At 31.3% G+C, this 15,509-nt stretch overlaps 1 protein-coding gene across 1 annotated transcript in view; it reads right to left on the reverse strand.

Moving 5' to 3' along the window:
- Window positions 1–2,582: 2,582 nt before the first annotated feature.
- Window positions 2,583–15,509, reverse strand: part of LOC126881612 (alpha-tocopherol transfer protein-like) — a 35,749-nt gene continuing 22,822 nt past the window's right edge. The window contains exon 7 of the mRNA XM_050645972.1: window positions 2,583–2,844. Within this exon, the coding sequence (XP_050501929.1) occupies window positions 2,696–2,844 (149 nt within the window). The 3' untranslated portion in view covers window positions 2,583–2,695. The remainder of the gene's footprint in view (window positions 2,845–15,509) is intronic.

Raw genomic sequence — 15,509 nt, forward strand, 5'->3', positions numbered from 1 at the left:
TTATTCTTTATAAAAAGTTCTGCATGCCCCAAAACCTAAGATTCAATTATCAGATATCAAATTTTCTCAATATTATACGAGGTATGTCAAAAAATATGAATTTCGGCTAAGGGTAAAGTACCTTTATTTCTCTCAATATCGAAAATTATTATTATGAAAAGTTGTTTGGATATAAAAACCAAGCTCAAATATGTAATTACCTGCTTCTAATTGGAAAAAAATATTTTCCAAATTTTTCTCAAATTTATTGATACTAACTTCGTTTTTATTCATTACACATACGATAACTCTTTTATTATTACTTTTACAAAAAAAAGGTATTCTTTATAAAAATCTCTGTATGTCCTAAGACCGAAGATTCAACCAACAGATATGACATTTTATTAATTTTATACGAGTTATGTCAAAAAATATGAATTTCACTCAAGAGTAAAGTACCTTTATTTTTCACAATATTGAAAACGGTTATTAAAAAAGTTGTTTAGAATTAAAAACTATGTGTCAATATGCAATTACATCCTTCTAATTGAAATACTGTGAAATATAAAGGTGCTATAATATTGAGCGAATTTCATATTTTTTGACACACCTCGTATAAAATTAATAAAAGTTGATATATCATGGTTGTGTCTTAGATTTTAGACCATGCAAAGTTTTTTATGAAGAATAACTTTTTTTCGTAAAATGAATAATAAACGAGTTATGATATTTGTAATAATTAAAAACGATGTTGGGTATCCATAAATTTGAGAAAAATATTTTTTTTCAATAAGAAGCAAGTAATTGCATATTTCATCTTAGTTTTTAATTCCAAACAACTTTTTATCATAAGAATTTTCGATATTGAGAGAAATAAAGGTACTTTACCCTTAGCCGAAATTCATATTTTTTGACATACCTCGTATAATATTGAGAAAATTTGATATCTGATAATTGAATCTTAGGTTTTGGGGCAAGCAGAACTTTTTATAAAGAATAACTTTTTTTCGAAAAATTAATAATAAAAAAGTTTCCCATATGTCTCCAACTCAAGTAGACACGCTGTATACAGGGTTTGAATTAAAAAAAAAAAATTTTGAATTAAATTAATTCCAATATTTAGAATACGTCATCACACCCAGATATATGACGTCACTAGTATGATATTTATGCCAAAAAGTGATAATTTAAGAATAAAAAACGATCTGTTTCGGGATTTATCTCCAGAGTCGCCCATTTTCAAGAAAATGAATTTATTCCAACTCAAACATCCTTACTGTATTTGTTTATAAGCCAAAAAATTGTTTATAACTTTAAAACAGTGCTGAGGCCGCTTAATCCGATTTTAATTCTGTAAAGTGTATTAGATAGGTAAAGAACCTCTTTATATGTAAAAAAATTAGCAAACTTCTTAATAATCTACTTTTTGTTCAGAATGTTTTTAAAAAATTTGAAATTTTAAAAAAAAAATTTGATTGCAATATTATTTAGCAAAATCTATTTTTTCTACGAGCGTGCAAAAATGTCTACTTTCGCTCACGCATTTTAGTTTAGAAAGTTTCACTTTTCCGCACGCGTGTTATTTTTCCGCACGCGGTTTTTACTTTTCCGCACGCGTGTTAATTTAGATATGTTAATATGGCCTTAAAGTAATTATAATACATGCAATAAACTAATATTTAGATATTATTTACTAATTTATTTCAAATGTATCTTATTGTGTTCCTGTTTTAATGAAATTAACACGACAATTCGATGAAATAAAATTATTTTGACATAATATTCGAAAGTCAAATCGGTAGACAATAAAAGTCGTTTTGAATCATCGTCATGGAAACCAAGATCGTCGTCATGCTAACTAATTATATTGAAAATTTGGTTTTGACAACCTTGTCAAAGAATTAATTTGTGTATGTATTTTCATATTAATTAAATTAATTGATTAAGATTTGGTAATTTTTTAAAGACTCTTGGAAAAAATATTGTTCCTGACTCTTGCAGAAAGTCTCTTTTCCGCACTCGACTGCTTGCCGAACTCCCGCTTCGCGTCGTTCGGCACACTGCAGTCGCGTGCGGAAAAGAATGACTTTCTGCACTTGTTAGGAAAATAACTATATTAGGCCGATTTTAGTGAAATTTGGTGAACGGTTTAAATATGTTGTAAGAATTTTCTAAGCTAATATGAAGGTTCTAAGTGCAAACAATGTGGTTGAAAAACATTAAATAAAAACAGTATTCTTTGCCCCCTTATTTTCTTTTTATTGCTATTTTGCAGAAAGGGTAATAATTTAAGACAATTTAAACCAGTCGTATATTATACAAAATTCAATTATCTTTATTTTCTTTCCCTACGACTTTATTCCAAAATGAATCGTTTTAAAGTTATAAGCAATGAAAGTAGAAGAAAACATCAATATTTTTCGAAATTTTTAAATGTTTAAATTTTTTTATTAATGTTCCGGGCATATTTGAGAAGATGCATAAGTCATTTATAATTATTGAAGTTGTCAATCTGCAAAAATTTGAATGCCACCTCTCACATCCACCTCAAAACAGATCCGCCCTGTTCTATAAAGGGAATTGTACAAATGAATAAAGAGATAAAATATTAAATATCCTCTTGATTTCTAATTATATCATGTAAAGTAAAATGTCTAAAATATAAAAATATGGAATACAACACCAAAAAAGAAAAATAATGAATTTTCTTTCTTCTCTAATCAAGGTCAAGTTTTCTGAAATTTCCATGAAATCCGAGAATCTCATCGTTGATTAGGGGCATCGGTTTCAGTTCTTCTTTAATCCTTATTTTCTCCAGAGCATCGAAGCGTTCTTTATATTCTGCCAATTTCGCCTTCCACAACTCTGAAAATTACAAATTGTGGCATTAGCTAATAATCTTGCTAATCTTTAATAATAAATTCGTCTTAGGTTCCTTTTGGAGTTTAAGAAGTGGAAACAGGGTATATCGGGTTTTAGACACAAAATGGAATCAGATTTTTATAATACCCGGTCGTAATTGTTGGCCAGTGGCTGTAAGAATTTTATCAATTCTTAAAGGGGTGTTATAACAAAAGGGGGTTATAATAACTTTTTATTGTCCATTTAATATGGTTGAATTATTTTACATTATTAAATCATCATATAAAATCTACGTTGCTTTGAAAAATGAGTGCAATTCAATGTTAAAATAACTTTGTTTTAGTACAGTCAAATTAGACGAAAAAAGACTATGTATGAGGGGCTAACCCAAATTTTATTATTCTACCCTTTAGGGAGGTCCATAGCAGTTGGTCCATCTTGAATTTAACCATTAACCAAAAAAGTCACATTTTTTAATAACACAAATGGAAAGTAATTGATGGATTCGACCGTTACTTGATGGATGTTCATTTTATCTAATAATAAAACACTGAAAACGTTTGTTTTCTATACTTCCACAGAATTTATTATAACTAAGTGACTACAGTTGTTTCGGCAGAGTGCCTTTCTCAAGTGATATAGTTTACAATGTGTTTGCCTTTTTAAGTCTTCAACTGAAGAGGTTGAGGAGTGGGGAGCTGTTTGTCTCGAGTTGGTCATTCAGAATTATATCTGTATTTTTCAGTTTATTAATTTCCATAGTTTCTAAAAAAGATAGCTTAAGGCCTTTATTTTGAGGCCTTAAGCTATCTTTTTTAGAATCTATGGAAATTAATAAACTGAACTCCTCAACCTCTTCAGTTTAAGACTTAAAAAGGCAAACACATTGTAAACTATATCAATTGAGAAAGGCACTCTGCCGAAACAGGTGTAGTCACTTAGTTATAATAAATTCTGTGGAAGTATAGAAAACAAACGTTTTCAGTGTTTTATTATTAGACAAATGGAAAGGTCTCACCTCGCCGATGATTGTATATAATCCCTATATATTGTTGTCATTTTAATGTAAGATATCCTTCTTCTTCTTCTTCCTCTTTATAAGGAATTCTACTTATTCATTGACGGATTTATACCTCTGTGGAAGGTTGTCACTCCATATTTTGAGCATTTGTCCGATGCTTCTTTTGGCTATTAGTGATTCATCTCTTGCTATTTTGACCAAACGTACTCCCCCATTCTACTTATGTGGTTGTTCCATCCTTTTTTCTATTTATTGCCCACTTGTAAACTGTACTACATTTTTTTTCTCATGTCCTCACTCTTCTTTCGACCTCTCAGCGTAGTATTCTCCTTAGTACTCCCGTCTCTACCGTTTCCATTAGTTTTTCTGTTGTTGCTATGTCGGTTCTTGTTTCTGATGCATATGTCGTTATTAGTCTTACACTGCTTTATAACATTTTGTCTTCATCTCGTGTTTGTTTGTAACAAACATCGGACGAAATAGAAATACGTAGAGGAGTACGACAGGGTTGTATATTGTCACCGCTCTTATTTAATATCTACAGCGAACAAATATGCCAAGAAGCTCTCTCATATGCAAACGAAGGGATAATAGTCAATGGAGAAGTTATCAATAACATTCGATATGCTGACGATACTGTGATAATGGCAAGAACAGCGAAAGATCTACAACATTTAGTTGAAACTATGAATGAGATATGTAATAACTACGGCATAAGGATGAACGTCAAAAAAACCAAATATATGACCTTCAATAAGAATCCAATAAATGACACTAGTGTCACAATAAACGGTACCCAACTTGAAAAAGTAAACGAATACAAATACTTGGGAACCCTTATCAATGAAACAGGTGACCAAAATCACGAGATAAAAAGACGTATTGAAATTGCCAGGTCTACTTTTATAAAAATGAAAAAATTATTTTGTAATCGTGATATTAGTATTCATCTACGAACTAGAATGTTAAAATGCTATGTATTCAGTACTTTGCTCTACGGTGTTGAGTCATGGACTCTTAAACAGAGGAATATTAAAAATCTTGAAAGCTTTGAGATCTGGTGCTACCGCCGTATACTACGAATAAGTTGGGTGGATAAAATTACAAATGAAGAAGTAATACGCAGAATAAATAACGAGCCAGAAGTTCTACGGAGTATAAAAAAGAGAAAACTTGAATACTTAGGCCACCTGATGAGAGGACAAAAGTACACATTCCTACAAAATATAATGCAAGGAAAAATCCAAGGACGAAGAAATCCAGGCCGTAGAAGAATGTCCTGGATGAGAAATTTGAGAGAGTGGTTTGGCTGTACCACTAACGAATTGTTCAAAACAGCAGTAAATAAAATTAGAATCGCCCTAATGATATCCAATCTCCGATAGGAGAGGCACTCAAAGAAGAAGAAGTCTTCATCTCAGGGTCCTCATCATCTCCATTTTCATTTTTTCGACAAAAACGGTGCAAACTGAAATTGTTGCAAATGCCAATTATAAAACCCATCCCCGCAAGCTCGTACACTCGCGCATTTACCGCATACGTACGAACTTAAATATCATTTTGAGAGAAAAAAATAAAAGATAACAGTTGTATCCGCAGATAAACTCAGAGTTACACAACGAACCACGGAACGTGCAATGTTGGACGTGAGGCTACGAGGTCACATAACAAACCAACAAATTAAGCTAAGACTAGGATGCTAAAGTGATACTACGCAAGGCAATTAGTGAGAACACAATATGGACAACACGATACAACACGGACAAAACGAATGAAGGAGTGGAGGCCCAGAAACTATAAAAGAAGCCGAGGACGACGTAAAAAGAGATGAGAGGTATCTTGGCTTCTTGTTTTCTCATATAGAGGTCGCTACTAGCGTAAAAACAGTAATGTTATGTTACTATAACGACCATATAGACAACAGCATTTGGGCCAGAGACAAGGTTATATATGTATACCATCATAAACTTGCTCTGTAGCAATACTAATTTGACAGTTGATATACTTGGCCTCTATATTGTAGCCAAATAGATATATTTTGATTGGAATTTTGAAAGATGCTTTCTACCCACTCATTAATATCAAATTATGATCTTTATTTGCTTATTTAGTTAATCTTACATAACAAATAATCTCTCTCGTGTGACGCATTCTACAATGCTATTTGTTCTTCTTCTTTTCCTTGTATAACTTCACAAATAGCTCTCTTAAAATATTTAAATTTGGGCTGATCAGTGGTATGTCATCAATTATTATAGGTGTTCTTTTTCTCATGAGCATCTTTCAGTGAGTCACAATTTTTCGATTTCTTTCTAACGTATTAAATTTTATGTGACAGGAAAAAAAGGCACGTCTGTGATTAGAGACATTTATAACATTTATTCTAGTTGTCGATCGTTGGCGAAACACTATTGATTTGTTTTTATGCCTAATTGCAAATAAAATGTGACAACTGTCAGATTTAACTAAAATGTCATGTTAGAATAAATGTTATAAATGTGTATTATCACGGACTTACCTTTTTTCTATCATTTGTGACGCACTGAAAAATGCTCATGAAAAGGACTTTAGCAATTTATTACATCGATAATGATATAACAATTGTTAGTAAAAAACAACTTAAAATAATCTGCCATGCAGACGATGCAGTACTAATCTCTCAAAGAGGAGATGATTTCCAACTAATCCTGCATCAATTTAATATAACCGCCAGAAAATGTAACATGTTAATTTCCTAAAAAAAGGCCAAATGCATGGTTATAAAAGCAAATGTACTAAAATGTAAATTAGAGCTGGAATGTCAGATAAATAGAACACGTCATGGAGTTTAAATATCTAGGGATCACACTATCTAGTTACGGAAAGCTCGAAACAGAAGTGAATAAAGCAAACAGAGCCGCAGGTTGCCTGAATGAAACAACATGGAGAAATAAAAATATAGGAAAAGAAATGAAAGGCAGAATTTACAAAACAATTGTCTGGCACAAAACAGTTGTATGTCGCAAAAAAATGGTAGTTGCAGTAGAGACGAAAACCCGAGAAATCAATGGTAAGGCTCTATGGGACACAGCTATAAGTACAGATGTTCTTTGATTTATCGCGTGCATTTGACTGCTTAAAACCGGAGTTTTTGCGTGAAAAACTTAAGGCAGTTGGTATCAGAAATCCAGTGAATTCTTGGATACTCTCATATGTTTGTAATCGTCCGTTTTGCGTTGCGATAAACAATATATATTCTGATATCTTTCACAATAGCCTAGGAACTCCTCAAGGAGGAATATTATGTCCACTACTTTTTCTTTTATATGTTAATGACTTACCAGAGTGTTTTAGAGAACAAAAAGACCTATTTATGTATGCCGATGACACCAGCATGATAGTTTCCGCAGAAACTTTGGAGTAGTTATAAAAGTAAAATATTTAACAGGACGGTTCAAGGAGTGGTGTGATAGGAATGGATTGGTTGTAAATTTGGAAAAAACCAAGATTGTAAACTTTTCATACGGTGAGAGAAGAACGACCCAACCCGTTTTTGAACTTAAAATCAGTAACAGAGATGTGGTAGTCAACACAGCAACATATACAACATTTTTAGGCACAGTTATAGCCGCTAATTTAAGTTTCGATAAACACATAGATCATTTATATAAGCAGCTTAATAAGACGTATTTTGCGATAGCGGCATTAAAAAATGATATGCCATCAAGTACATTGACCTCTGTTTAATATGCGCAGGTATATTCCCGTATCGCGCAGAACATAATTATTTGGGGCCGAGCTTCCGAAAGTCTGCGCATCTTCTCTTACAGAAGCGTATTATCAGACGAATTTTTAACATAAATTACCGTGACAGTTGTCGGGAAGTTTTCAGAAAGAAAAGAATTCTTACGGTACCTTCCGTGTATATATTATATAAACTGTTAACTTTTATTTTCCAGAAGATTGAACTGTTTAAGAAAAATAGCGATCTTCATTCACACTTCACGAGGAACTGTGACAAAATTCGTTTGATGAAATGTAACCATGCCGGTTTTAAAAAATCCCCTCACTATACTGGCCCTTCTCTATATAATAGACTACCGCTAAGTTTAAAAAATCAAAATAACTTTTGCAACGGAAAATTTGGAAAATTCCAAAAAGAGCTGAAAGAGTTTTTGTTGAATAATGCATTTTACTCCTTGGAGGAATTCATCCAAGAGACAGCTGGGTAGTAGCGGATATGAGAGTATTATATTATTTATGTTTTTTTTTGTATTTGAAGCGTGCAAGTGATTTATGTAATTTTTATACTTTTTTATGTAATATTTATTATGTAATTCTATATTGACTTACCTTCATACATGTATGACACAAAATGTGAATAAATTATTTATTATTATTATTATTATTATACGACGGAGGTGCAAGGTTGACAAGGTACAGTAGAATAGAACAACCACATAAGCCAAATGACAACAAATAGAGTAGTAAGGACGGCGAGAGGAAGTTTCCCAATAGGTTCACTATCCGTGGAAATACCACAAAAACGATGGAATTACAACTTACTGGAGACAAGTTTAAAAAAGAAGACAGAGTCATGTCTACACAAAAAAAATGAGAACATAATGTTTGTTTTTCTTTTTTTTTTTTTCTTCAGATTTTAGTGCTTCTTATGTTGTGATGTAAATATAATTTAGTTAATAGTTGCCTTGTTGCAATTTTTATGGTTTTCATGAAGCAATTTCTTGTTATATTTGCTGCAGTGGATCGATCTATCTATTTATCAATATTTATTACTCTACTATAAAACATACATATTAACCCACACCTCTATCCATAATCGTTTAAACTTGCTTAATGCTTAGGTACTATTAGGAATATAGTGACGGCCAAAATATTTAAAGTAACTTCAAATTATTTTTTTAATCTTTTATCCAAAATTCTGCAGGTATCATAAATTTTAGTAGCAATCATACTGTTTACATCCTAAAACTTGGGAGATGTTGACCTTAGGAAATCAATCAAAGTCGACCATATGCGCCTGAAGGAAAATCTTTATTTTAGTTATACAGCAAAAATTTTATAGTGCGGTCTCTGTTCTGCATTATGGCCAATAAATTATACTGCGGTTTCAATGATATTACTAGTAGAAGAAAACACGAAAACATACAGATATTTTTTTTATTTATTCAGGAGGTTTTTATTTTCTCTGTGGAAATGTTTAATATGTTAATGTTCAATAAACATGTTATCTCGTAAAAAATTTTTTAAGAGGATCGAATACTATTTATTTCAATTGAATCGTGTCATGTTTTTATATGCTGTAGTAATGATTTATTAATCGACAAAACAGCAATACTAATATTAGTCCAGAATAATAAGGATTTTCTGGGGACAATCAAAGATCCAGGTAGCTGACTACTTTTTTAGTTATTGTAGACCTATAAGAAGAAAACCTACCTGTTTCTTGCCTAGAGTTCGCGTCCGTTTTTTAATTCATAACAATTTAGTGCAAAAAATCGCGATTTTTTCGATTTTTTGCACTCCATTCAAAAGCTAAATAGTTGACATAAAATTACAAATTTCAGTTTTTTAGAACATTTAAAAACCTTCATAATGCCGATTATTGAAAATTAAAAAGTTAATTTGTTGCTACGCAAACTGCAAAATAAATGAAAATGGTTATTTGTTAATAGCTTTTACTAAAACTACCTTAGAAATTTAGTGTTTCACCAAAAGTTGGGTATTGGTGTACTTAACAAAGCTTCAAAATTTGACACCGATCCATTAATTAGTTTAAGAGTTATTCTATTTGTTTATCCCAGAGACCTTTATTTGCAATAAGATAAGACAGAAAATAATGAAGATAGGGCAATTCTGAGTATACCAAATGAAAGTAGAAGAGTGATAGTATCGAAATGTATTAAAAAGATAAAAAAATTAATACAGTCAAAAATCCTAATGCTAAATTTTTGAAATTTTGTAGTTTATAAATATTTAGAATAAGTAACTTTAACAATGTTGTCCGCAGAAACAATCTTTCTATATACTCGAAAAGATAGTATCTTAACACGAATTTTCAAATAAAAAAATTTAGCCTGGGTTCATTTGGGACAAAGTTAGCCATATGTTTTTTAATTCACAGCTAATTTGTTTATAATAATTAAGGAATCTCATTAATGCCCTTTTAAAGAATGGGATTTGTATTTTTTCTTACAAAATTTGCACAAACATTGTACCTTCACAGCACCCTCTACGATTTTTCAAAAATGTAGTTCAAACGATTACTAGGGGGAACCTACAAATCCACCGAGTTAAAATAGCGAAAAAGCAATTTCAAACGAATATAATTTTCTGTATCTCCGGATCAACTCAATGGATTTTTCTTTTTCTAATTTGTATGTAATTTCTACGTACATTACAAATATGCAATTTGTTTATAAATGTATTAATTAATAAACAGTCTAATTTGTTTAAACAATTATTCTTGAAAAAATATTTTTTTACAAAAATCTATTTTTTTAATCATAGTATCATTAATGATCATAGAAAAAGTTAAAGTACACTTTAACCCATTTATGCCCAACGGGTCGTTAACGACCCAACTAACAAAAATATATTCCAATCAATTATGTCGAATTTACCAGTCGCTGTTGGTTTACAAATTGATTCCTGACTATGCAAGTAAGCAATTTATTTAGTTCAAAACCATTTATTTCGCTCGTAGTGTTCGTAGAGTGTACATAAAAATAGAACTTGAATAACGTTAGCAGCATGGCTTCATTCAAACATGTGTACGTACATTTAAATAAATCATTTTATAATTTAAATTCATTTTATGTAGTTAAACATAAGTTGTATTAACAAATTATAATATTACGAGTATGAAAATAATTTGATAGATGTCATAAATATAATATTATATTTTGATGGGTCGTTAACGACCCGTTGGGCACATGACGTATCATGAGGAAATGTTTTTTTAGTAAGAAACCATTATCTACTGCAAAAATTCTGGAGGAAATATATTGAAAATAGTGAGACTATATCGGATGATATATCTCTGATGTTTGGGATAAATGGGTTAAGTCAGAATTTCACAACAATCATTTTTTGATGCCTTCTGGGCCAAAAAATCGACTATTTTTATTGGTACATACGGTTGAGTCTACAATTGTTGCATAAACATATTATCTAATCTGCATGGAACGGAGCCAATCCAAAAAGCAAGCGGATATTCACCAAAAGAAAAACTAAAAATTCAAATAGATCAACCATTTGTAATTTCGCAATACAAAAAATTTATGGGCGGAGTCGACTTGATGGACAACAACATTTCGAACTACAGTATAGAAATGCGTGGAAAAAAATCTTACTTTCCAATATGGATATGGATGTTTGTGTAACTAATGCTTGGATACCACCACGACAGTTTGGAAATAAAAATGACAACTTAGAATTTAGAACATATATATATAGTTCGTACATTATTATTTAACTATGGAAAGTCGTTCTATCCGTTCTACTGTACCTCAAAATATAGCAATAATTCCTGCTCCATCCCCATCAACACAGCATCTAATTATTATTGGTGCTCAAAGAAGGAGCTTTCGTGTATGTTCAAATAAAACTACAAAAGCATGCAATAAATGTGATTCAACCCCACGAGAAATTCTTCAAAAATTATCACACAAACTATTTTAAGCCTTAAGTAATATAATTAATATATGCCTGCTTCATTGATTTAAAAATAAAGTAAAATAAAATGTTATTGCATAAAAGTTATTATTTTTATTTTGTACCCCTATGTGCCCAACGAGTCGTTAGCGACCCAGCATGTTTTTCAAAAATCAGTTTTTGAAAAAATTTTTTAGTAATTTTTCAATGCATTTTAGGGTATTTTATTACATTCTTGAGAATATCATTGATATATTTGACAAAAATATTTGTGGGCATAAATGGGTTAATAAATAAATGATTTTTATTAGATAATTATTTATTGAAGATAATTTATTTATTAAAGTATACCTTAACTTTTTCTATGATTAATAACGATAGTTCTTTTTCAGTTTATACAACAGTCCTTGATGCCAAACTTTATCAAAAGCCTGGCTAACATCGAGGAATGCTGCTGAACAGTAACTTTTTTCTTCAAATGTTTTATCTATAATGTTGACCACTCTGTGAACTTGTTCAACGGTGCCATGCTCTTTCCTAAAGCCAAATTGGTGGTCGGGTATCATATTTCTGTCTGTTAGTATTTGTCTACACATAGTTAGTATAAGAACTTATATACACTCCTTAAGTCGTATTTATCAGAAAGATACTTTCGAGTGAAGTTTGAGTCAGCCTATACAAAACTATATCCCATCAGATCAGGGGTACCGCAAGGAAGTGTTCTGGGACCACAACTGTATCTGATTTACACAGCCGACTTACCCACAAATCGTGATATAACGACCACCACTTTTGCAGACGATACTGCAATCCTAGCAGTACACAAAAATCCCGTCGAAGCTGCTGCAAAACTCCAGAGAGTATTAAATCAAATAAATACATGGGCACAAAATTGGAGAATTAAATTGAATGAACAAAAATCAAACCATATTGTTTTTACAAAATGTCACGGTGAATCACTTACAGTAACAATAAATAATAAGGTAATTCCCTCAGTTACCTCTGTAAAATATCTGGGCATGCACTTGGACAGGGGATTAACCTGGAGAACCCATATATGGAACAAACGGAAACAACTGGACATAAAATTTAGTAAGCATTATTGGCTTATAGGGCGTAAGTCTAAGCTCACGATAAGAAATAAACTGCTAGTCTACAACACAATATTCAAATCAGTCTGGGCATATGGTCTGCAGCTCTGGGGAACAGCATCCAAGTCGAATGTATCCATAATTGAGAGATTCCAGTCCAAGGTATTACGTTCAATAATCGATGCTCCGTGGTTTGTTACTAACTGGGATATTTACAATGATCTGGAAACCAAAACCGTCAGTGAAGTGATAGTGGAGTTAAGTGCAAAATACATCGTACGTCTTGAAAGCCACGCGAATGTGCTTGCAATTAATTTGTTAGACAACAGTCAGGAAACAAAACGGTTAAAGAGACAGACACCATTAGATTTACCGCACAGACATTAACCTTTCGTTACTCGCGCCAACTTTTTGTGATCGGATACTCGCGCACGGTGCAGGAGACCGGGTCCAAAAATATGGGTCAGCAGTGTTTTAAAATTATTTTTTTTTGCAAAATTGTGTACGATTAAATTATTTAATGAATATATGATCATATAATTTTGTAGATATGCGTTTGTGTTCACATTATATTACTTTAATCAAAAATTTAATAATTTTCATTGTTATCCATTTATATGTATATACAAAAACTTTGGAAGTGAAAAAAAAATTGAATATGGTTAAATTTGTTTACTAAGAACTTTAGATCTTAATTCAATACACAAAAAAATTAAAAATAAAGAGTAATTGTAGTAACAAAAAAAGTTATAAAAATTAATTAACGTTTTTAAAACATGAAATACACAATGGTGTCACATTCATTGGAACAATGGTGTTCCAAACACAGATATTTTGAGCATATTTGGCAGTAAAACTTTGTTTTTCTATTTTTCTTCCAATCACAAACAGCACAGCGATCTGAAGTTCCTGGTGTTACGACTGGTACTTGTTCTGTTGGTAAACCACATATCTCTTAAACCTCATTCTAATGGTTCTGGGTAAGTTATATATTTATATTTATATATATATTAATATAAAAAATAAACTAATCTATAAACATTGAAAATAAGGAAAAGATCTTAAATTACCTTACTAATTAAAAATATCGATGTGTGACCCAAACACAAAAATTGGTGCACAAATACTCGCACACGGTGTACGGGACCGTGTTGCCTAATAACAAAAGGACAGTACTATTTTTTACACTGCGAACTGACTTTACCCACAGTTGATTGACCACTGAAGAAGTATACGAAGTAGCCATTCAAAATCCCCACTACAAGCAGAGTTACAGGAATTTATTTACAGGCCCGGTCTCCCACACCGTGTGCGAGTAACGGAGGGTTAATATTGTTACAGTAGCTAAGTTAATATGTATATGTAATACAGTAATTTAATATTATCTCTATAGAGATGTGTGGCGTTGGTCACAATCTCTTCATGTCATTATTTCTCAGATAAAATGTGCCTATTGTTATATGTTATAACAGATTGCCTAATAAACATTAAAAAAAAAATAACGATAGTATGATTAAAATCATTGATTTTTGGGAAAAAATTATTTTTTCAAAAATGGTTTAAACAAATTAGACTGTTTATTAACTAATAAATGTCTAGACAAATTGCACATTTTTGTAATGTACAGAAAAATTACATGAAGATTAAAAAAGAACGATCAAAATATATTCAGTAGATCCCGAGATATAGAAAATGATAATAGTTTTAAGTTACCTTTTTTAGTTTTTGAATTCGTGCATTTGTCGGCTCTTAGATCCCACTTCACTTACCACGACTAGTCACCAATTGAACTACATTTTTAAAAATTCGTGTAAAATACAAGCTTTTCTAATATGTAAAATGATTTTTTCTACGGACAATATTTTTAAAGTTATTCTAAATATTTATAAACTACAAAATTTCACAAATTTTGCATTAGGGTTTTTGACTATATTAGATAATTTTTTAATTTTTTTTTAATACATTTTGATAGCATCAGTTTTCTACTTTCATTTGGCATACGCAGAATTGCCCTATCTTCATTATTTGTCTTATTTTATTGCAAAATAAAGGTCTCTGGGATAAACAACTAGAATAACTCTTAAACTAATTAATGGATCGGCCTCAAATTTTGATGGTTTGTTAAGTACCCCAATACCTAACTTTGGGTAAAACACTAAAGTTTGTGTAGCAACAAATTAACTTTTTAACTTTCAAAAATCGGCATTTTGAAGGTTTTTAATGTTCTAAAAAATTAAATTTTGTAATTTTATGTCAACTATCTAGCTTTTGAACGGGGTGCAAAAAATCGAAAAAATCGCGATTTTTGCGCTAAATTGTTAATAATTAAAAACGGACGCGAACTCTAGGCGGGAAACTGGTAGGTTTTCTTCCTATAGGTCCACAATAACTAAAAAAGTACTCAGCTACCTGGATCTTTGAGTGTCCCGAACATGGTTTATTTCTAGCTTATTAACCTGGAGTATATTTTCTTTTCGCAGCTCAAACTCATTATTTTAACTTGTGGTTTGACCTTCTCCATATTTGAAATCGTTTATGTTTCCTCTATAACTTCCTATCGCCATTATCATCATACATAATATATACTATCACCGCTATCACCATTATTATACAACATAGTTTCTGAATATATAATGAGAAAAGTAACGAGTGTTATTTTAGAGGTACAGAAATATAAGTTACAGACATTTTTTTAACTAGCGGCCATTTTGATAGCTGTCAAGCGATTTATATTTAGTTTGGTTTGACACTTCAACATAAATAGACTGACGCCTGAACAAAGCTTCCAAACGAGGCTTCCAAATTGCGCAAATCGATTTTGAAAATCATGTTTTTATGCGAAATACGTATCGGGCTCTACGTCCATTTTATAGGGCTTTTCATCGATTGTCATTTGTTTC

The sequence above is a fragment of the Diabrotica virgifera genome, chromosome 3, assembly GCF_917563875.1.
Source record: "Diabrotica virgifera virgifera chromosome 3, PGI_DIABVI_V3a".
NCBI lineage: Eukaryota > Metazoa > Arthropoda > Insecta > Coleoptera > Chrysomelidae > Diabrotica > Diabrotica virgifera.